The sequence below is a fragment of the Pleurodeles waltl genome, chromosome 12, assembly GCF_031143425.1.
Source record: "Pleurodeles waltl isolate 20211129_DDA chromosome 12, aPleWal1.hap1.20221129, whole genome shotgun sequence".
In the NCBI taxonomy this organism is placed as follows: Eukaryota; Metazoa; Chordata; class Amphibia; order Caudata; family Salamandridae; genus Pleurodeles; species Pleurodeles waltl.
The window spans coordinates 607,839,294-607,864,124 of record NC_090451.1 but is presented as its reverse complement, the minus strand read 5'-3'; the positions used below and the strand labels follow the sequence as shown (position 1 = coordinate 607,864,124).

General features: G+C 45.6%; 1 protein-coding gene across 3 annotated transcripts in view; it reads left to right on the top strand.

Moving 5' to 3' along the window:
• Positions 1-24,831, top strand: part of ARHGEF11 (Rho guanine nucleotide exchange factor 11) — a 787,362-nt gene that overhangs the window by 388,003 nt on the left and 374,528 nt on the right. For all 3 annotated transcript variants that reach the window (XM_069217872.1, XM_069217873.1, XM_069217871.1), the window contains exon 17: positions 23,570-23,692. In XM_069217872.1, coding sequence (XP_069073973.1) covers positions 23,570-23,692 — 123 coding nt within the window. The remainder of the gene's footprint in view (positions 1-23,569; positions 23,693-24,831) is intronic.

Genomic DNA, 24,831 nt, shown 5'->3' with positions numbered 1-24,831 from the left:
GTTAGCTTTTTCATCCATTAAAATACATCTAACTGCAATTTCGGCTTATCTGCAAATTACGCACTCAACGTCATTATTCAGAATCCCAGTCATAAAAGCATTTATGGAGGGTCTGAAAAGGATTATTCCACCAAGAACACCACCAGTTCCTTCGTGGAACCTCAACATCGTATTAACACGACTCATGGGTCCACCATTTGAACCCATGCACTCATGTGAGATACAGTACTTAACATGGAAAGTAGCCTTTCTAATAGCTATCACATCTCTCAGAAGAGTAAGTGAAATTCAAGCCTTTACCATGCAAGAACCCTTTGTACAAATACACAAACATAAGGTAGTTCTACGCACAAATCCTAAATTCTTACCTAAAGTCATATCACCGTTCCATTTAAATCAAACTGTGGAACTCCCAGTGTTCTTTCCAGAACCAGATTCTGTAGCTTAGAGAGCATTACATACATTAGACATCAAAAGGGCACTAATGTACTACATTTATAGAACCAAACAAATTCGAAAAACAAAACAACTGTTTGTTGCTTTCCAAAAACCTCATACAGGGAATCCAATATCCAAACAAGGCATTGCCAGATGGATAGTTAAATGTATTCAAACCTGTTATATAAAAGCAAAAAGAGAACTGCCTATTACACCAAAGGCACACTCCACTAGAAAGAAAGGTGCTACCATGGCCTTTCTAGGAAACATAACAATGACTGAAATCTGTAAGGCAGCCACATGGTCTACGCCTCATACATTTACCAAGCATTACTGCGTGGATGTGTTAACAACACAACAAGCCACAGTAGGACAAACAGCATTACGAACATTATTTCAAACAACTTCAACTCCTACAGGCTGAACCACCGCTTTTTAGGGAGATAACTGCTTATTAGTCTATATACAGCATGTGTATCTGCAGCTACACATGCCATTGAACGGAAAATGTCACTTACCCAGTGTACATCTGTTCGTGGCATGAGACGCTGCAGATTCACATGCACCCTCCCACCTCCCCGGGAGCCTGTAGCCCTTTAAAGTTGACAAATAATTAATCTTGTATATTTGTAGATTTGTAAATATATCACTTTTTAGCTACATTATGTACATTCATACTTACTCCATTGCATGGGCACTATTACTATACACACAACTCCTACCTCACCCTCTGCGGGGAAAACAATCTAAGATGGAGTCGACGCCCATGTGCAATGGAGCCGAAAGGGGAGGAGTCCCTCGATCTCGTGACTCGAAAAGACTTCTTCGAAGAAAAACAACTTGTAACACTCCGAGCCCAACACTAGATGGCGGGATGTGCACAGCATGTGAATCTGCAGCGTCTCATGCCACGAACAGATGTACACTGGGTAAGTGACATTTTCCATATAGTAACATATGTAAGATGTGTTTTACTTTTTTTCTGTCTGTTTGGTCTCTCGGAAATCTGATCTTAATTTGTACTTTTTTGGCAATTGCCGAATAAAGTTCTTTGACTGACATATATATGTTCGGTGGCATGTGTAGCTGCAGATACACATGTTGTGCATAGTCCGCCGTCTGGTGTTGGGTCGGAGTGTTACAAGTTGTTTTTCTTCGAAGAAGTCTTTTAGAGTCATGAGACCGAGGGACTCCTCCTCCTTTGTTCCATTGCGCATGGGCGTCGACTCCATGTTAGATTGTATTTTTCCCACCATCGGGTTCGGACGTGTTCCTTTTCGCTCCGGGTTTCGGGACGGAAAGATAGTCATAACTTCGGAAAACTACGTCGGTATTGTTTCGTTCGGTATCGGGTTAGAATAGAATCGACACCGAATCGTGAAGAGCTCCGGTCGCCCTTCGGGGTAATTTCGATCCCCCGTCGGGGCCTGGTCGGCCCGACCGCGCGTAACATCGACACTGATGGAACGGACCCCGTTCCGATTCTGTCCTAAATGCCACAATAAATATCCATATACAGACCAACATTTGGTCTGTAACTTGTGCCTGTCGCCCGAGCACAAGGAAGAAACGTGTGAGGCCTGTCGTGCGTTTCGGTCCCGAAAAACGCTCCGTGACCGGCGAGCCAGAAGATTGCAGATGGCGTCCACGCCGACAGGACACCGAGAGTTCGAGGGACAAGGAGAAGAAGAGGAAGCCTTCTCCACCCATGAATCGGACTCAGAGGAATTCGACGTCAAAGAAACCGTGAGTAAGACGTCGAAGCAAGCACCAACCAAGAAAACATACAAGGCCCAGGGGACGCCACTGCCAACAGGCCATGGCTCAACCCATAAAGTAGGTGACCGTCCATCGGCACCGAAAAAGGCCGAACTGGTGCCGAGATCGTCCGACTCGGGTCGAGACACAGGCACGCAGCAATCTCGGGACCGAGAAAGTGCTGCCGAAAAAGATCGACGCCGAGACAGCGGAACCGAAGCTGCTCGACGCAGAGACAGCGGCACCGAGGAAGATCGACGCCGAGAAAGCTCGACGCCGAAAAAGAAAAAATTCTCCTCGGATCCGAAAAAAAGCAGAGACACAGTTTCGGTGCCAAAACGACCAGCAACCGAACCAACTGCCAGCTCATATACAGAGGAACAATCACTGTCCTCTCAAATGCGCAAACACAGATTTGAAGAAGAGTTACAGACCGCTGATGTAGACCACACACAAAAGCGGATCTTCATACAAAGTGAGACCGGGAAGATCAGCACTCTTCCCCCAATCAGGAGAAAAAGGAGACTCGAGTTCCAAACACAAGAACAAACACCACAAAAAATGGTGAAGAAGGTAACTCCGCCACCCTCTCCACCACCTGTAACTCACACATCACCGGCACAGACTCCGTCACATTCACCGGCTCATACCACCATGAGCCAAGACGACCAGGACGCTTGGGACTTATACGACGCCCCAGTATCAGACAATAGTCCTGAGTCGTACCCTACCAAGCCCTCACCACCTGAGGACAGCACAGCGTATGCACAGGTGGTAGCTAGGGCAGCAGAGTTCCATAACGTGTCGTTACACGCAGAACCTGTTGAGGATGACTTCCTTTTCAACACCCTCTCTTTCACCCATAGCACCTACCAAAGCCTGCCTATGCTTCCAGGAATGCTAAGGCACGCAAAGCAGATCTTCAAAGAACCTGTCAAGAATAGAGCGATAACTGCAAGGGTGGAGAAAAAATATAAAGCACCGCCCACGGACCCTACTTTTATCACCTCACAGCTGCCACCAGATTCAGTCGTGGTAGGGGCAGCTCGCACACATCAGGCGAGGCACCACCTCCGGATAAGGAGAGCCGCAAGTTCGACGCAGCTGGGAAAAGGGTCGCAGTACAAGCTGCAAACCAGTGGCGCATCGCCAGCTCTCAGGCGCTCCTAGCGCGATATGATAGAGCCCATTGGGACGAGATGCAGCATCTCATCGAGCATCTACCCAAGGAATTTCAAAAACGGGCAAAACAAGTGGTTGAGGAAGGACAAAACATCTCCAATAACCAAATACGCTCCTCTATGGACGCAGCGGACACAGCGGCAAGAACAATAAATACCGCAGTAACCATAAGAAGGCACGCATGGTTGCGCACATCTGGCTTTAAACCGGAAATACAGCAAGCAGTGCTCAATATGCCGTTCAATGAACAACAATTGTTTGGACCCGAAGTGGACACGGCAATTGAGAAATTGAAAAAGGACACAGACACAGCCAAGGACATGGGCGCACTCTATTCCCCGCAGGGCAGAGGCACTTTCGGCACCTTCCGCAAAACAACCTTCAGAGGGGGGTTTCGGGGTCAAGCCACACAAGCCAGCACCTCACAATCTACACCGTCTACCTACCAGGGACAGTACCAAAGGGGAGGCTTTCGGGGCCAGTATAGAGGATGACAATTCCCTAGAAACCGGGGAAAATTTCAAAGTCCAAAAACCCCTCCAACCAAACAGTGACTCACAAGTCACTCAACCCCTTCACACAACACCAGTGGGGGGAAGACTAAGTCAGTTTTACAAATCTTGGGAGGAGATAACAACAGACACTTGGGTCTTAGCAATTATCCGACATGGTTATTGCATAGAATTTCTCCAACTCCCTCCAGATGTCCCACCAAAAACACAGAATATGTCAAAACAACATCTAGACCTTCTAGAACTAGAAGTTCAAGCATTACTGCAAAAGGACGCAATAGAATTGGTACCATGTACACAAAAAAACACGGGAGTTTACTCACTGTACTTTCTAATGCCAAAAAAGGACAAAACACTGAGACGAATCCTAGATCTCAGAACACTAAACACCTACATCAAATCAGACCACTTTCACATGGTCACACTACAAGACGTGTTACCACTGCTAAAGCAACAAGACTACATGACAACCTTAGATCTAAAGGACGCGTATTTCCGCATACCAATACATCCCTCGCACAGGAAATACCTAAGGTTCGTATTCAAAGGAATACATTACCAATTCAAAGTGTTGCCGTTCGGTATCACAACCGCACCAAGAGTATTTACAAAATGCCTAGCAGTAATAGCTGCACACATCAGAAGGCAGCATATACACGTATTCCCGTACCTAGACGATTGGCTAATCAAGACCAACTCCCTCACAAAGTGTTCACACCACACAGATTATGTCATACAAACCCTCTACAAACTCGGTTTCTCCATCAACTATACAAAATCTCACATTCTGCCGTGCAAAACACAGCAATACTTAGGAGCGACAATCAACACAACAAAGGGAATAGCCACTCCAAGTCCACAAACGGTTCAACATTTTCACAAGGTTATACAAGCCATGTTTCCAACACAAAAGATACAGGCAAAGACGGTATTAAAACTCCTAGGCATGATGTCCTCATGCATAGCCATTGTCCCAAACGCAAGACTGCACATGAGGCCCTTACAACAGTGCCTAGCATCACAGTGGTCACATGCACAGGGTCACCTTCTAGATCTGGTGTTGATAGACCGCCAAACATACATCTTGCTTCTATGGTGGAACAGTATAAATTTAAACAAAGGGCGGCCTTTCCAAGACCCAGTGCCACAATACGTAATAACAACAGATGCTTCCATGATAGGGTGGGGAGCACACCTCAATCAACACAGCATCCAAGGACAATGGGACATACAGCCAAAACATTTTCACATAAATCACTTAGAACTGTTAGCGGTATTTCTAGCGCTCAAAGCATTTCAACCCATAATAAGCCACAAACACATTCTTGTCAAAACAGACAACATGACAACAATGTATTACCTAAACAAACAGGGAGGCACACACTCGACACAGTTGTGTCTCCTAACACAGAAAATATGGCATTGGGCGATTCACAACCACATTCGCCTAATAGCACAATTTATTCCAGGAATTCAGAACCAGTTAGCAGACAATCTCTCTCGGGATCACCAACAGATCCACGAATGGGAGATTCACCCCCAAATACTAAACACTTACTTCCAAATGTGGGGAACACCACAAATAGATCTATTTGCAACAAAGGAAAACTCAAAATGCCAAAACTTCGCATCCAGGTACCCACAAGATCAGTCTCAGGGCAATGTGTTATGGATGAGCTGGTCAGGGATATTTGCTTACGCTTTTCCCCCTCTCCCACTCCTTCCATATCTAGTAAACAAATTGAGTCAAAACAAACTCAAACTCATACTAATAGCACCGACATGGCCAAGACAACCTTGGTACACAACACTACTAGACCTCTCAGTAGTGCCTCATGTCAAGCTACCAAACATACCAGATCTGTTAACGCAACACAAACAACAGATCAGACATCCAAATCCAGCATCGCTGAATCTAGCAATTTGGCTCCTGAAGTCCTAGAGTTCGGACATTTAGACCTTACACAGGAATGTATGGAGGTCATAAAACAAGCTAGGAAACCTACCACTAGACACTGCTGTAGGAAGTTGTCTCTGTATGTGCTATTTCAAAGTAAGGAATAGCATGCACAGAGTCCAAGGGTTCCCCTTAGAGGTAAAATAGTGGTAAAAAGAGATAATACTAATGCTCTATTTTGTGGTAGTGTGGTCGAGCAGTAGGCTTATCCAAGGAGTAGTGTTAAGCATTTGTTGTACATACACATAGACAATAAATGAGGTACACACACTCAGAGACAAATCCAGCCAATAGGTTTTGTTATAGAAAAATATCTTTTCTTAGTTTATTTTAAGAACCACAGGTTCAAATTTAACATGTAATATCTTGTTTGAAAGGTGTTGCAGGTAAGTACATTAGGAACTTTGAATCATTTCAATTGCATGTATACTTTTCAAGTTATTCACAAATAGCTATTTCAAAAGTGGACACAGTGCAATTTTCACAGTTCCTGGGGGAGGTAAGTTTTTGTTAGTTTTACCAGGTAAGTAAGACACTTACAGGGTTCAGTTCTTGGTCCAAGGTAGCCCACCGTTGGGGGTTCAGAGCAACCCCAAAGTTACCACACCAGCAGCTCCGGGCCGGTCAGGTGCAGAGTTCAAAGTGGTGCCCAAAACGCATAGGCTATAATGGAGAGAAGGGGGTGCCCCGGTTCCGGTCTGCTTGCAGGTAAGTACCCGCGTCTTCGGAGGGCAGACCAGGGGGGTTTTGTAGGGCACCGGGGGGGACACAAGCCCACACAGAAATTTCACCCTCAGCGGCGCGGGGGCGGCCGGGTGCAGTGTTAGAACAAGCGTCGGGTTCGCAATGTAAGTCAATGAGAGATCAAGGGATCTCTTCAGCGCTGCAGGCAGGCAAGGGGGGGCTTCCTCGGGGAAACCTCCACTTGGGCAAGGGAGAGGGACTCCTGGGGGTCACTTCTGCAGTGAAAGTCCGGTCCTTCAGGTCCTGGGGGCTGCGGGTGCAGGGTCTTTTCCAGGCGTCGGGACTTAGGTTTCAGAGAGTCGCGGTCAGGGGAAGCCTCGGGATTCCCTCTGCAGGCGGCGCTGTGGGGGCTCAGGGGGGACAGGTTTTGGTACTCACAGTCGTAGAGTAGTCCGGGGGTCCTCCCTGAGGTGTTGGTTCTCCACCAGCCGAGTCGGGGTCGCCGGGTGCAGTGTTGCAAGTCTCACGCTTCTTGCGGGGAGTTGCAGGGTTCTTTAAAGCTGCTTCTTGAAACAAAGTTGCAGTCTTTTTGGAGCAGGTCCGCTGTCCTCTGGAGTTTCTTGTCGTCGTCGAAGCAGGGCAGTCCTCAGAGGATTCAGAGGTCGCTGGTCCCTTTGGAAGGCGTCGCTGGAGCAGAGTTCTTTGGAAGTCAGGAGACAGGCCGGTGAGTTTCTGGAGCCAAGGCAGTTGTTGTCTTCTGGTCTTCCTCTGCAGGGGTTTTCAGCTAGGCAGTCCTTCTTCTTGTTGTTGCAGGAATCTAGTTTCTAGGTTCAGGGAGAGCCCTTAAATACTAAATTTAAGGGCGTGTTTAGGTCTGGGGGGTTAGTAGCCAATGGCTACTAGCCCTGAGGGTGGGTACACCCTCTTTGTGCCTCCTCCCAAGGGGAGGGTGTCGCATTCCTATCCCTATTGGGGGAATCCTCCTTCTTCAAGATGGAGGATTTCTAAAAGTCAGAGGCACCTCAGCTCAGGACACCTTAGGGGCTGTCCTGACTGGCCAGTGACTCCTCCTTGTTTTTCTCATTATCTCTCCTGGACTTGCCGCCAAAAGTGGGGGCTGGGTCCAGGAGGCGGGCATCTCCACTAGCTGGAGTGCCCTGGGGCATTGTAACACGAAGCTTGAGCCTTTGAAGCTCACTGCTAGGTGTTACAGTTCCTGCAGGGGGGAGGTGTGAAGCACCTCCACCCAGAGCAGGCTTTGTTTCTGTCCTCAGAGAGCACAAAGGCTCTCACCGCATGAGGTCAGACACTCGTCTCTCAGCAGCAGGCTGGCACTGAACAATTGGGTAAAATACAGGGGGTATCTCTAAGATGCCCTCTGTGTGCATTTTTTAATAAATCCAACACTGGCATCAGTGTGGGTTTATTATTCTGAGAAGTTTGATACTAAACTTCCCAGTATTCAGTGTAGCCATTATGGAGCTGTGGAGTTCGTTTTTGACAGACTCCCAGCCCATATACTCTTATGGCTACCCTGCACTTACAATGTCTAAGGTTTTGCTTAGACACTGTAGGGGTATAGTGCTCATGCACATATGCCCTCACCTGTGGTATAGTGCACCCTGCCTTAGGGCTGTAAGGCCTACTAGAGGGGTGACTTACCTATGCCACAGGCAGTGGGAGGTTGGCATGGCACCCTGAGGGGAGTGCCATGTCGACTTAGTCATTTTCTCCCCATCAGCACACACAAGCTGGCAAGCAGTGTGTCTGTGCTGAGTGAGGGGTCCCTAGGGTGGCATAAGACATGCTGCAGCCCTTAGAGACCTTCCCTGGCATCAGGGCCCTTGGTACCAGGGGTACCAGTTACAAGGGACTTACCTAGGTGCCAGGGTTGTGCCAATTGTGGAAACAATGGTACATTTTAGGTGAAAGAACACTGGTGCTGGGGCCTGGTTAGCAGGGTCCCAGCACACTTCTCAGTCAAGTCAGCATCAGTATCAGGCAAAAAGTGGGGGGTAACTGCAACAGGGAGCCATTTCTTTACACAAGCCCCCCCAGCCCACAGGCCAGGAGACTCAGCCAAAGCTGGGAGAGTCTTCCTAGTCTGTCAGGCGAGGAAGAGTAGAGGAAATAGGCTGGTTTGTTGCAGGGCCTACTCTGCCTGACATCCTCCTGTTCTGGTCATTCCCTCTGGGGAACTGACCCACTTCCACAGTGATAGGACCTAGTCTGAACTGCCTCTTGTCTGTGCTTTTTATGTCTTCACCCATTCTCTCTATTTTGGGGTTAGAGGTATCCACCTCTGCTAATCTTATCTTAGCCAGGGTCACCCCTAGCTTACCCAAAGAGGTTACCCAGAGCTGGAGTAACCCCACCATGACCAACAGGGTCAGGGGGCCTAACTTGCTATTTGGCATGGGGTCAGACCACCATGCCAAGGATAGTGCAGCCATAAAGGCTAACACCCAGCAGAGGCCACTGACAGCTGTCAGTGCCCAGAACCACACCTTTAGCTCTTCACCTACAAGGGAAGGGGCTAAGTTACAGGCTTCTTTGGGTTCAGGGTGCCTGTCTGCTGTATTAGAGTGGGGGGTTACCACATCTTGTAGTAAACACCCTTCTTCCACTCTTTCTTCTGTTAGCTGAGGAGCCACCCACTCAGGCTTAACAGTTGCCTGACTAGCCAGGACTTCTTGTGGGTCAGGTTGGACTTTATCAGAGCCACTTTTGGAGTTCTCCCCTACTGGAGCAGAATCTCCTTGGCTTGCTGGAACCTTGGCTAAAGGTTGTCCACCTTTCCTACTCTGTTTCCTTTTCTTTTTCTTCTGGGGCCTACTTGCATTTACTGCAGAGGCAGGCACTCCAGAATCCTTGGGAGAGGACTGGCACTGGACCAGTTCCTCTCTTGGGCTCTGACTAACCTCTGGGTAGTCATTTCCAAGGAGACAATCAAGGGGGAGGTCTGTACTGACTACCACCCTTCTCCAGCTAAAAGTCCCACCCACTTCTATGGGCACAAAAGCCACAGGCCTATCAGTGACCCTGTCTGGGCTAACTCTTACTCTGGCCATCTCACCTGGGATGTACTGGTTTGAGAACACCAGCCTGTCATGCACAATAGTGTGACTGGCACAAGTGTCTCTCAGGGCAGTGGCTGGGATTCCATTCACCAGTAGGTGGTGGAAGTGTCTACTTCCCTCTGCAATCTCCAACTCACCTGTTGGGCCCTTTTTCCAGTTGAAGGCTATGAAGACCTCCTCATCTGAGGAGTCATCCCCAATGGCTACACTGGTCACCCCTGGGATTTTGCTAGGGGGTTTGTTTTTGGGACAAGAAGTGTCCTTGGTGTGGTGCACTGTCTGTTTACAGTTATGGCACCATGCCTTAGTGGCATCCCAGCTCTTACCCTGGTACCCACCTTTGTTTTGGGTTGTGTCTCTGGGCCCACCCACCTGGTCTGGTTTTTGGGGGCCTACAGGGGACTCTTTTTCTTTGTTTCTAGTGTCACCCACTTTCTCCTGGGGAGGCTTTGTAACCCCTTTCTTTTGGTCACCCCCAGTGGAAGTTTTGGTTACCCTAGTCTTGACCCAGTGGTCTGCCTTCTTTCCCAATTCTTGGGGAGAAATTGGACCTAGGTCTACCAGATACTGATGCAACTTTTCATTGAAGCAGTTACTTAAAATGTGTTCTTTCATAAACAAATTATAAAGCCCAACATAGTCATGCACTTCATTTCCAGTTACCCAACCATCCAGTGTTTTCACTGAGTAGTCAACATAATCAACCCAGGTCTGGCTCGAGGATTTTTGAGCCCCCCTGAATCTAATTCTATACTCCTCAGTGGAGAATCCAAAGCTCTCAATCAGGGTACCCTTCATGAGGTCATAAGATTCTCCATCTTTTTTAGAGAGTGTGAGGAGTCTATCCCTACACTTTCCTGTGAACATTTCCCAAAGGAGAGCACCCCAGTGAGATTTGTTCACTTTTCTGGTTTCGCAAGCCCTCTCAAAAGCTGTGAACCATTTGGTGATGTCATCACCATCTTCATATTTAGTTACAATCCCTTTGGGGATTTTCAACATGTCAGGAGAATCTCTGACCCTAGTTATGTTGCTGCCACCATTGATGGGTCCTAGGCCCATCTCTTGTCTTTCCCTTTCTATGGCTAGGATCTGTCTTTCCAAAGCCAATCTTTTGGCCATCCTGGCTAACTGGATGTCCTCTTCACTGGAGTTATCCTCAGTGATTTCAGAGTTGTTGGTCCCTCCTGTGAGGGAACCAGCATCTCTGACTATTATTTGTGGAGTCAGGGCTTGAGAAGCCCTGTTCTCCCTAGATAGGACTGGTGGGGGGGGAATCACCCTCCAAGTCACTATCATCATCCTCTGTGTTGCCATCCTCAGAGGGGTTGGCTCTTTCAAACTCTGCCAACAGCTCCTGGAGCTGTAGTTTGGAAGGTCTGGAGCCCATTGCTATTTTCTTTAGTTTACAGAGTGACCTTAGCTCTCTCATCTGTAGATGGAGGTAAGGTGTGGTGTCGAGTTCCACCACATTCACATCTGTATTAGACATTATGCTTCTAAAAGTTGGAATACTTTTTAAGAAACTAAAACTAGTTCTAGAATCTAATTCAAACTTTTACCAAACTTTTAAACTCTAAAAGAAAATGCTAACAGGGACTAACACAAGGCCCTAGCAGGACTTTTAAGAATTTAGAAAACTTTTCAAATTGCAAAAATCAATTTCTAATGCCAATTTTGGAATTTGTCGTGTGATCAGGTATTGGCTGAGTAGTCCAGCAAATGCAAAGTCTTGTACCCCACCGCTGATCCACCAATGTAGGAAGTTGTCTCTGTGTGTGCTATTTCAAAGTAAGGAATAGCATGCACAGAGTCCAAGGGTTCCCCTTAGAGGTAAAATAGTGGTAAAAAGAGATAATACTAATGCTCTATTTTGTGGTAGTGTGGTCGAGCAGTAGGCTTATCCAAGGAGTAGTGTTAAGCATTTGTTGTACATACACATAGACAATAAATGAGGTACACACACTCGGAGACAAATCCAGCCAATAGGTTTTGTTATAGAAAAATATCTTTTCTTAGTTTATTTTAAGAACCACAGGTTCAAATTTAACATGTAATATCTTGTTTGAAAGGTGTTGCAGGTAAGTACATTAGGAACTTTGAATCATTTCAATTGCATGTATACTTTTCAAGTTATTCACAAATAGCTATTTCAAAAGTGGACACAGTGCAATTTTCACAGTTCCTGGGGGAGGTAAGTTTTTGTTAGTTTTACCAGGTAAGTAAGACACTTACAGGGTTCAGTTCTTGGTCCAAGGTAGCCCACCGTTGGGGGTTCAGAGCAACCCCAAAGTTACCACACCAGCAGCTCCGGGCCGGTCAGGTGCAGAGTTCAAAGTGGTGCCCAAAACGCATAGGCTATAATGGAGAGAAGGGGGTGCCCCGGTTCCGGTCTGCTTGCAGGTAAGTACCCGCGTCTTCGGAGGGCAGACCAGGGAGGTTTTGTAGGGCACCGGGGGGGACACAAGCCCACACAGAAATTTCACCCTCAGCGGCGCGGGGGCGGCCGGGTGCAGTGTTAGAACAAGCGTCGGGTTCCCAATGTAAGTCAATGAGAGATCAAGGGATCTCTTCAGCGCTGCAGGCAGGCAAGGGGGGGGCTTCCTCGGGGAAACCTCCACTTGGGCAAGGGAGAGGGACTCCTGGGGGTCACTTCTGCAGTGAAAGTCCGGTCCTTCAGGTCCTGGGGGCTGCGGGTGCAGGGTCTTTTCCAGGCGTCGGGAATTAGGTTTCAGAGAGTCGCGGTCAGGGGAAGCCTCGGGATTCCCTCTGCAGGCGGCGCTGTGGGGGCTCAGGGGGGACAGGTTTTGGTACTCACAGTCGTAGAGTAGTCCGGGGGTCCTCCCTGAGGTGTTGGTTCTCCACCAGCCGAGTCGGGGTCGCCGGGTGCAGTGTTGCAAGTCTCACGCTTCTTGCGGGGAGTTGCAGGGTTCTTTAAAGCTGCTTCTTGAAACAAAGTTGCAGTCTTTTTGGAGCAGGTCCGCTGTCCTCGGGAGTTTCTTGTCGTCGTCGAAGCAGGGCAGTCCTCAGAGGATTCAGAGGTCGCTGGTCCCTTTGGAAGGCGTCGCTGGAGCAGAGTTCTTTGGAAGTCAGGAGACAGGCTGGTGAGTTTCTGGAGCCAAGGCAGTTGTTGTCTTCTGGTCTTCCTCTGCAGGGGTTTTCAGCTAGGCAGTCCTTCTTCTTGTTGTTGCAGGAATCTAGTTTCTAGGTTCAGGGAGAGCCCTTAAATACTAAATTTAAGGGCGTGTTTAGGTCTGGGGGGTTAGTAGCCAATGGCTACTAGCCCTGAGGGTGGGTACACCCTCTTTGTGCCTCCTCCCAAGGGGAGGGTGTCGCATTCCTATCCCTATTGGGGGAATCCTCCTTCTTCAAGATGGAGGATTTCTAAAAGTCAGAGGCACCTCAGCTCAGGACACCTTAGGGGCTGTCCTGACTGGCCAGTGACTCCTCCTTGTTTTTCTCATTATCTCTCCTGGACTTGCCGCCAAAAGTGGGGGCTGGGTCCAGGAGGCGGGCATCTCCACTAGCTGGAGTGCCCTGGGGCATTGTAACACGAAGCTTGAGCCTTTGAAGCTCACTGCTAGGTGTTACAGTTCCTGCAGGGGGGAGGTGTGAAGCACCTCCACCCAGAGCAGGCTTTGTTTCTGTCCTCAGAGAGCACAAAGGCTCTCACCGCATGAGGTCAGACACTCGTCTCTCAGCAGCAGGCTGGCACAGACCAGTCAGTCCTGCACTGAACAATTGGGTAAAATACAGGGGGTATCTCTAAGATGCCCTCTGTGTGCATTTTTTAATAAATCCAACACTGGCATCAGTGTGGGTTTATTATTCTGAGAAGTTTGATACTAAACTTCCCAGTATTCAGTGTAGCCATTATGGAGCTGTGGAGTTCGTTTTTGACAGACTCCCAGCCCATATACTCTTATGGCTACCCTGCACTTACAATGTCTAAGGTTTTGCTTAGACACTGTAGGGGCATAGTGCTCATGCACATATGCCCTCACCTGTGGTATAGTGCACCCTGCCTTAGGGCTGTAAGGCCTACTAGAGGGGTGACTTACCTATGCCACAGGCAGTGGGAGGTTGGCATGGCACCCTGAGGGGAGTGCCATGTCGACTTAGTCATTTTCTCCCCATCAGCACACACAAGCTGGCAAGCAGTGTGTCTGTGCTGAGTGAGGGGTCCCTAGGGTGGCATAAGACATGCTGCAGCCCTTAGAGACCTTCCCTGGCATCAGGGCCCTTGGTACCAGGGGTACCAGTTACAAGGGACTTACCTAGGTGCCAGGGTTGTGCCAATTGTGGAAACAATGGTACATTTTAGGTGAAAGAACACTGGTGCTGGGGCCTGGTTAGCAGGGTCCCAGCACACTTCTCAGTCAAGTCAGCATCAGTATCAGGCAAAAAGTGGGGGGTAACTGCAACAGGGAGCCATTTCTTTACAACTGCTATGCAAATAAGTGGAAAAGATTTGTTTATTACTGCCATAATAATCAAATTCAACCCTTACACGCATCTGCCAAAGATATAGTAGGATACTTACTACATTTGCAAAAATCAAAGCTAGCTTTCTCTTCCATTAAAATACATCTTACAGCAATTTCAGCTTACCTGCAAATTACGCACTCAACTTCTCTATTTAGAATACCAGTCATAAAAGCATTTATGGAAGGTCTAAAGAGAATTATACCACCAAGAACACCACCAGTTCCTTCATGGAACCTTAACATTGTCTTAACACGACTCATGGGTCCACCTTTTGAGCCCATGCACTCTTGTGAAATGCAATACTTAACATGGAAAGTTGCATTTTTAATTGCCATCACATCTTTAAGAAGAGTAAGTGAGATTCAAGCATTTACCATACAAGAACCATTTATTCAGATACACAAGCATAAAGTAGTTCTACGAACAAATCCTACATTTTTACCAAAAGTCATATCACCGTTCCACTTAAATCAAACTGTAGAATTACCAGTGTTCTTCCCACAGCCAGACTCTGTAGCGGAAAGAGCACTACATACATTGGACATCAAAAGAGCGTTAATGTACTACATTGACAGAACAAAACTAATTCACAAAACAAAACAATTATTTATTGCTTTCCAAAAACCTCATACAGGAAATCCAATTTCTAAGCAAGGCATTGCTAGATGGATAGTTAAGTACATTCAAACCTGTTATCTTAAAGCTAAAAGAGAACTGCCTATTACACCAAAGGCACACTCAACTAGAAAGAAAGGTGCTACCATGGCCTTTCTAGGAAATATTCCAATGACAGAAATATGTAAGACAGCTACATGGTCTACGCCGCATACATTTACCAAACACTACTGTGTAGACGTGCTAACAACACAGCAAGCCACAGTAGTCCCAGCAGTACTATGAACATTGTTTCAGACAACTTCAACTCCTACAGGCTGAACCACCGCTTTTGGGGAGATAACTGCTTACTAGTCTATGCACAGCATCTGTATCTGCAGCTACACATGCCACCGAACGGAAAATGTCACTTACCCAGTGTACATCTGTTCGTGGCTTTAGTCGCTGCAGATTCACATGTGCCCACCCGCCTCCCCGGGAGCCTGTAGCCGTTTAGAAGTTGATCTTGAACATCTGTATATTTGTAAATATATATATTACTTTAAACTACATTATGTACATACGTATTCACTCCATTGCGTGGGCACTATTACTAGCATATACAACTCCTACCTCACCCTCTGCGGGGGAAAACAATCTAAGATGGAGTTGACGCCCATGCGCAATGGAGCCGAAATGGTAGGAGTCCCTCGATCTTGGGACTTGAAAAGACTTCTTCGAACAAAAACAACTTGTAACACTCCGAGCCCAACACCAGATGGCGGGATGTGCACAGCATGTGAATCTGCAGCGACTAATGCCACAAACAGATGTACACTGGGTAAGTGACATTCTCCATATATATATATATGTTCGATGGCATGTGTAGCTGCAGATATACATGCTGTGCATTATCCTGCCATCTAGTGTTGGGCTCGGAGTGTTACAAGTTGTTTTTCTTCAAAGAAGTCTTTTCGAGTCACGAGATCGAGGGACTCCTCCCCTTTTGGCTCCATTGCGCATGGGCGTCGACTCCATCTTAGATTGTTTTCTTTCCGCCATCGGGTTCGGACGTGTTCCTCTTCGCTCCGTGTTTCGGTTCGGAAAGTTAGTTAAATCTCGGAAAATTCGACGGTATTGTTTGCGTTCGGTATGGGGTTAGTAATAGCAGATCGACACCGAAGAAAAGAAGAGCTCCGGTTGCCCTTCGGGGCTTCCACTCCCCAGCGGGGCCTGGTCGGCCCGACCGCGTGCGTCTTCAAGGCTCATGGAACGGACCCCATTCCGCTTCTGCCCCGAATGCCACAATAAGTATCCTTATACAGACCAGCATTTGGTCTGTAAATTGTTTTTGTCCCTCGAACACAAAGAGGATACCTGCGAGACCTGTCGGGCATTTCGGTCGAAGAAGACGCTACGGGACCCGAGAGCTCGAAGGCTTCACATGGCGTCGATGCCGGCAGGACACCACGACGTCGAAGAAGAGGAGACTTTCTCCATTCCTGATTCGGACTCAGACGAAGCCGAAAGTGAGCAGCCGGCGAGGCAACAAACTGTGAGTAAAACTGCCCCGGCCAAAACTCACACAAAGATAATAAAAGCCCATGGGATACCACCGCCGGCAGGCCATGGCTTAACCCGTAAGCACGGTGACCAACCATCAGCACCGAAAAAGGGCACACACGTGTCGAAGACATCCGACTCCGGTCGAGATACCGGCACGGAGTATACTCGGCAACGAGATACTGGCTCTGACCAAACTCGGCACTGAGATATCGGCACCCCGAAACCGAAAAAGGTGGCTTTGGAGCCGAAAAAGACTGCGGAAAAGGTTCTGGTGCCGTAACACTCAGCCTCGGAGCTGAAACAGAGCTCCTATTCAGAAGAAAAAGGCCATTCATCACAACTACAAGGCCATAAATTTGGACAAGAATTAGAGATGGGAGAGCCAGACTATACACAAAGAAGGCTCCATATTCAGAAGGACACAGGGAAAATAAGAACTCCTCCCCCAATTAAAATGAAACGGAAACTCGCTTTCCAAGAAACAGAAAAACAGCCAAAAGCAAAAGTGGCTAAAGAAAAAACCTCCACCACGTTTTTCGCCACAGCACTCACCACAACTGTCACCAATTGAAACACCACCAATGATGCAATCACCAACGCACACAGGGATGAGCCAGGATGACCCAGATGCATGGGATCTATATGATGCACCAGTATCTGACAATAGTCCGGATTGCTACCCGGCAAGACCATCACGACCTGAAGACAGTACTGCTTACATGCAGGTGGTGTCCAGAGCAGCTACTTTTCACAATGTAGCACTGCATTCAGAAACTTTAGGGGATGACTTTTTATTCAATATCCTGTCATCAACACATAGCCAATACCAGAGTCTGCCTATGTTACCAGGCATGTTAAAACACGCAAAACAGGTGTTTCAAGACCCTGTCAAAGGCAGAGCCATCACACCTAGGGTGGAGAAGAAATACAAACCTTCCCCTATGGACCCTGTGTACATCACGCAACAACTAACACCTGACTCGGTAGTAGTAGGGGCAGCCCGGAAAAGGGCAAACTCACAGACTTCTGGGGATGCACCACCACCCGACAAAGTCGAAAGTTTGATGCAGCAGGAAAAAGGGTTGCAGCACAAGCAGGCAATCAATGGCGTATTGCCAATTCCCAAGCTTTATTGGCAAGATATGACATGGCTCATTGGGACAAAATGCAGCCTTTCATTGAACATCTTCCCAAAGAGTTTCAAAAGCGTGCACAACAAGTGGTGGAGGAGGGCCAAAGTATGTCCAACAACCAGATACGATCGGCTATGGACGCAGCGGACACGGCCGCCAAAACAGTGAACACGGCGGTCACTATTCGGAGACACGCATGGCTACGCACCTCCGGATTTAAGCCAGAGATCCAGCAGGCTGTGCTTAATATGCCTTTTAATGGACAACAGTTGTTTGGGCCGGAGGTGGATACAGCTATAGAGAAGCTAAAGAAAGACACGGACACGGCCAAAGCCATGGGCGCGCTTTGCTCCCCACAGAGCAGAGGCACCTTTAGGAAGCCACACTTTAGAGGGGGGTTTTGAGCCCAAAGCACAGAACCTTCAACCTCACAGACCAGGCCCACATACCAGGGCCAATACCAAAGAGGAGGTTTTCGGGGTCAATATAGGGGTGGACAGTTTCCTAAAACAAGAGGGAAATTCCAAAGCCCAAAAACCCCACAAACTAAACAGTGACTCCAATGTCACCAATCCCCAACACATAACACCAGTGGGGGGGGGGGGGGGGGGGAGACTCACAAATTATTACAAAAATTGGGAAGACATAACTACGGACACGTGGGTCCTAGCCATTATCCAACATGGTTATTGCATAGAATTCCTACAATTACCACCAAATGTGCCTCCAAAAGCACACAACATGTCTAAACAGCACTTGGATCTATTACAACTAGAAGTCCAAGCGTTATTACAAAAAGAGGCAATAGGACTAGTGCCCAACCATCAGAAAGGAACAGGTGTTTATTCCCTGTATTTTCTAATACCAAAAAAGGACAAAACACTGAGACCCATCTTAGATCTCAGAACACTAAACCTTTACATCAAATCAGATCACTTTCACATGGTGACTCTTCAAGACGTGATTCCCTTGCTCAAACAACAAGACTACATGTCAACATTAGACCTCAAGGATGCTTACTTCCATATACCCATACATCCTCCCACAGGAAATACTTAAGGTTTGTAATCCAAGGAGTACACTACCAATTCAGAGTGTTACCATTCGGGATAACAACAGCACCAAAGGTATTTACAAAATGCTTTGCAGTAGTAGCTGCACATATCAGAAGACAGCACATACACGTATTCCCGTACCTAGATGATTGGTTAATAAAAACCAGCACTCAGAAACAGTGTCTTCAACACACAAAATACGTCATAAAAACCCTTCACAAGCTAGGGTTCTCAATAAACTACCTAAAATCACACTTACAACTGTGTCAAATACAACAATACTTAGGAGCAACAATCAACACAGAAAACGGGATTGCCACTCCAAGTCCACAAAGGGTACAAGCATTCCAAAACGTAGTACAAAGCATGCATCCAAATTAACAGTATCAAATAAGGTTTGTGATGAAACTTCTAGGCATGATGTCTTCATGCATAGCTATTGTCCCAAACGCAAGGTTACACATTTGTCCCTTACAACAGTGTCTAGCGACACAATTGACACAAGCACAGGGTCAACTTCAAGATCTAGTGTTGATAGACCGCCAAACACACTCCTCGCTGCAATGGTGGAATCCTATAAATTTAAACCAAGGGCGGCCTTTCCAGGACCCAGTGCCTCAATACATGATCACAACAGATGCTTCCATGGTAGGGTGGGGAGCACACCTCAACCAACACAGCATCCAGGGACAATGGGACACTCAACAAAGACAACTTCATATAAATCAACTAGAACTACTAGCAGTGTTTCTAGCATTGAAAGCATTTCAACCGTTAATAGCCCACAAACACATTCTTGTCAAAACAGACATGACAAAAATATAGTACCTAAACTAACAGGGAGGGACACACTCATCACAGCTGTGTCTCTTAGCACAGAAGATATGGCATTGGGCGATTCACAATCGCATTCGCCTAATAGCACAATACATCCCAGGAATTCAAAACCAGTTGGCCGACAATCTCAGTCGAGATCACCAACAGATACACGAATGGGAACTTCATCCCCAGATACTGCAAACCTACTTTCAAAACTGGGGAACACCGCAAATAGACCTATTCGCAACAAAAGAAAACGCAAAATGCCAAACCTTCGCATCCAGGTACCCACACCCTCACTCCATGGGCAATGCGTTATGGATGAGTTGGTCAGGGATATTTGCTTACGCTTTTCCCCCTCTACCACTCCTTCAGTATCTAGTAAACAAATTGAGTCAAAACAAACTCAAACTAATACTAGTAGCACCAACTTGGGCTTGCCAACCATGGCACACAACACTACTAGACCTGTCAGTAGTACCTCAAATCAAGCTACCAAACAGACCAGATCTGTTAACTCAACACAGACAACAGATCAGACACCCGAATCCAGCATCGCTCAATCTAGCAATCTGGCTCCTGAAGTCTTAGAATTTGGACATCTAGACCTTACACAAGAATGTATGGAGGTCATTAAACAAGCTAGGAAACCTACTACAAGACATTACTACGCAAATAAATGGAAAAGATTTGTTTATTACTGTCATAATAATCAAATTCAACCACTGCATGCGTCAACAAAAAACATTGTAAGCTACTTATTACGCTTACAAAAATCTAAGCTAGCTTTTTCATCCATTAAAATACATCTCACAGCAATTTCTGCCCATCTGCAAATTACACATTCAACATCACTCTTTAGAATCCCAGTCATAAAGGCGTTTATGGAGGGTCTAAAAAGAATAATTCCCCCAAGAACACCACCAGTTCCTTCATGGAATCTCAATATTGTATTAACACGACTCATGGGTCCACCATTTGAACCCATGCACTCTTGTGAAATGCAATACTTAACATGGAAAGTATCCTTCCTAATAGCTATGACATCTCTTAGAAGAGTAAATGAAATACAAGCATTTACCATACAGGAACCCTTTATACAAATACACAAACATAAAGTGGTTCTACGCACAAATCCAAAATGTTTACCAAAAGTTATATCACGTTCCACTTAAATCAAACTGTGGAACTCCCAGTATTTTTTCCACAACCAGACTCTGTAGCTGAAAGAGCATTACATACATTAGACATCAAAAGGACACTAATGTATTACATTGATAGAACCAAACAATTTCGCTAAACAAAACAATTGTTTGTAGCTTTTCAAAAACCTCATGCAGGAAATCCAATATCCAAACAAGGCATTGCCAGATGGATAGTTAAGTGTATTCAAACCTGCTATGTAAAAGCTAAGAGAGACCTGCCTATTACACCAAAGGCACACTCCACTAGAAAGAAAGGCGCCACAATGGCCTTTCTAGGAAATATACCCATGACAGAAATCTGTAAGGCAGCCACATGGTCTACGCCTCATACATTCACGAAACATTACTGTGTGGATGTGTTAACAACACAACAGGCCACTGTAGGACATGCAGTATTACGGACATTATTTCAAACAACTTCAACTCCTACAGGCTAAACCACCGCTTTTGGGGAGATAACTGCTTACTAGTCTATGCACAGCATGTGTATCTGCAGCTACACATGCCATGGAACGGAAAATGTCACTTACCCAGTGTACATCTGTTCGTGGCATGAGACGCTGCAGATTCATATGCGCCCTCCCACCTCCCCGGGAGCCTGTAGCCGTTATAAGTTGATAAAAATAAACTTGTACATTTGTAAATTTGTAAATATATATCACTTTCAAACACATTATGTACATACATACTTACTCCATTGCATGGGCACTATTACTATATACACAACTCCTACCTCACCCTCTGCGGGGAAAACAATCTAAGATGGAGTCGACGCCCATGCGCAATGGAGCCGAAAGGGGAGGAGTCCCTCGATCTCGTGACTCGAAAAGACTTCTTCGAAGAAAAACAACTTGTAACACTCCGAGCCCAACACTAGATGGCAGGATAATGCACAGCATGTGAATCAGCAGCGTCTCATGCCACAAACAGATGTACACTGGGTAAGTGACATTTTCCATATATATATATATATATATATATATATATATATATATAGTAGGTTTTCCTGTAAAATACAATTGTGAATTTGGGCTACAAAATAAGACGGACATTATTTGATGTACAAATCAAATTTTGAATCATACAATTTGGAAATGATTTATTAAAATAAGTTTCTATATGGTAAAAGTATATATTTTTTTGAATCTGTAGTTAATGCCATTGGAACTTATAGTAAATGTTACAGTAGTCTTTGTCACAAAATGCATTTGTGCTTAGAACCGAACAGTAGATTATTTTCTTCATACTTTGACTAATGTAGACTACACCTACAGAACGATTTAAATTCAGAGACAGATTTTATTTGAATCTTCTACTCAGATATATGTTGGTCTGTGGTGAAAGATTAGAGGAAATGAATTCCTCCAGTGAGACCCTGTCAGGATAATCTGTAAAGCCTTTCTGAGAGTTTGAGGATATGAGACCTTTATTTTCGTCTAATACAGTGACAATACACCACAGTGGTTTTGCCTAGATCCACAATGTAAAAGGAGTGCATAAAGTACAGCCTTACTTTTGTCTTGGGTTAATTCAGCCCACAGAATGTAGCAGAAATCCGACAGCAGCCGCTTGTGCCTGTTAATCAGCGTCCATTTTGCTTTCAATTATTTTGGGCTCTGTTGGACTGTGCAATCATGCATCAAGAAAATGTGCAGGACTCTGTGATTAAGATCACATCACTGAAGCCAGAAGCTTGCTCCTGCCTCCTATCATTGATACTCAAGGCTTGTACATCATCCTGTAATGGTGGACTAGACAAGGTTCTACATTCAGAATGTATTTTCTCGGCAAAATTTCAGCATTTGTGAGACTCGTGTGCACTACTTTGTAGCAGTTCTGAGTAGCTGGCATATGTTCTGAGCACCTTTGTAGTCTCAAATTTTGGCAAACTTCTGCAGTTGAAATGTAAAATCGAATTGCCAGTCTACCATCAGAGGTTTGGGATTTCTTAGTGTGATCCTTGTGCAGGTTACCAGTTAGTTTGGTGAGCTGCAGGCAACACATGTAGGATCAATGACAAAAATAGCCATTTGTAAAGTTATCAGCATTTCATGTGTGTGTTTAAAGCAGATGCATCCTAAGACTTTCAACTCTCCAAGCTACTTGGCGTGGATAGGAGCCCACTGGAAATTTTGTGGAGGTTACATCTCATTCTTTGAGCTGCTGACCAGACCATGGGGTAGTGTGGCAGAGCCAAGAACAGTGAACTGAAGAGTTTCCCAATACTGTGCTAAACCCAGAACTTTGGATGGTTTATTACTTCATCAGGAGAGATGCAGGATCCTTGTTTATAGAAAGTCAAGAATAGGCCATCTTCCTGAAAAATTAGATTACAATGATTTTTGTGCTGGATCGTCACTTGTAACGTTTTATGTGAAAATATAATCTAAAAGTATGTTGCTGAAAGTTTTAGTCTGAGTCATTTGACTCATTTTGATTATCAAAAAATTAATGATTCCAGGATTTGGCAAGGTTTTTCAATCCAAGAATAATTTTTCAAACCTTCCTAGTTCTTTCTGCAAAAAACACCAAAACCGTGCACAATAGAATTGTAAACTTTTAGAAATTTGTGATTCTTCTCTACAAAAGTTATTCTATGTTCTTTTTTTGCTTACATGCTCGATATTCATATGCCAATTCCCTGATCCTTGCCTTGCGTCCTAAAGATAGTAATCACTAGATACCAGCTGCCTGCTAAATGCTTTCTTTTTAAAAATGTATACACTGCTAGTTTTCCATCTTTTTATTTAAATTGTATTTAATTATACTACATGCATCACTGCTTTCCAATCTTCCGAAAAAGAGACTTGAGATTGGCCTATGAACCAGAAGATGGGAAGCAACTTGGTAACTATCAGAAGTTCCAGTGTCACTTAATCCAGACCATTTCGAAACTGATTTGAGACATGTCTGAGGATGAGTTTAAAATGCTTCTCAGGGCCCCTGTCTTTAGAAGTTGCACAGCTTATTTAAAGTTTACAACTTTATTAATATTTTGTCATTCTGTTTTCCTCCATTTCAAGTCAAAACGATGCTGCGCTTTTAGTTTTTTCCATTTAATGTTTTGTCAGTATCCCTGAACTTTGTTTTCCTTAAAGGACAAAGCGGACAATGGGCCTAGGAAGTCTATATGGTGAGAATGATCTGCTGGACTTGGATGCTGATCCCCAAAAGGAGCGTCAAATCGCAGAGAAACAGATGTCACAACTTGACGAGATACTGTGAGTCCAGAGACGTTTTTAGACATTATTAACCAACTAACTCCAGTGCTGCTATGTGGCCTTAATTATTGAAGATCTGGTAGATCAATTGAAACCTGGTTATTTTAAAGACATAGGATGGTGCTCATGCTGTAAATGGGTGGGATGTTCAGTTTATTTAATAATCTAAAAGATGCCTATGTGGATTTCCAAAAATCGAAATTCTTTACTTCCATGCTCATTTTGAATATAATTGAAACATAAACAGCCTGCAGCAGTGCAGGCCCACATTTGCACAATTATTTGAGGTAAAAAATAAATAAAACATTGCATTTGTTTTTAAGTGTCTGTTTCTTCTGCAGGGTAACCATAGACACTGGTTAACTTTCTAAGTGGCAAAAGATGTTTCTATTAATCTTGTTCTTACATAAGTATAGACAACGGTGGTAGACAGCAGCAAACAAAACTTTTAGGGCAAATATTTAACCCTCTGACAGGCACTAGTAAAAAAAAAAAAAAAAAAAAGAAACAGCAGTGCGGTTAAACTCAATGCCAAAGCTATCAATTGTGGCCACGATTAAGAGCTCTGGAGTTGAAGGCGAAGGCAATGAGAGTTTCTCTCAGTGTCTGTCAGTGAGTTAAGTCAAATTAAAATACACAAAAATGGATTTGCTCCTCTTCGTCTCAGCAGTGGGTGGCTCCTCCACCACACGCAGCAGGCTCCCAGAACCTCATCCAACTCCCCTCTATCTGTCCTGGCACTGGTCTCATGCTGGTCAGGCAGCATGAGAGAAACACCAGGATGGGCAGGAACACGCTGCTTCAACGCTCCTTCAGGCTCTGGAGGACTGTGCTTGCACTTCACCCAGCTGTCTAAGACAACTCGGGTTGGAATGTTTAAATTGTGCATGCCAAGCTGGCTGTCGCAAGACATCTGACTAAAGTGACATGCACACTTTAAACTGAAGTGCACACTGTTCCTCCCTGCTGCTGTCCCCACCCTCAGACTCAGTTGCTGCCACAATGAAAAATAAAATAGTAATACATTTGTTTTATTGCCATTTCATTTTTCATGTTTCCTTCACTCTGAAGAGGGGCGATGCTCCTTCACCCTCATGGAGGCACCACCGCTGATACACATCCTTTGGGACATATTCAAA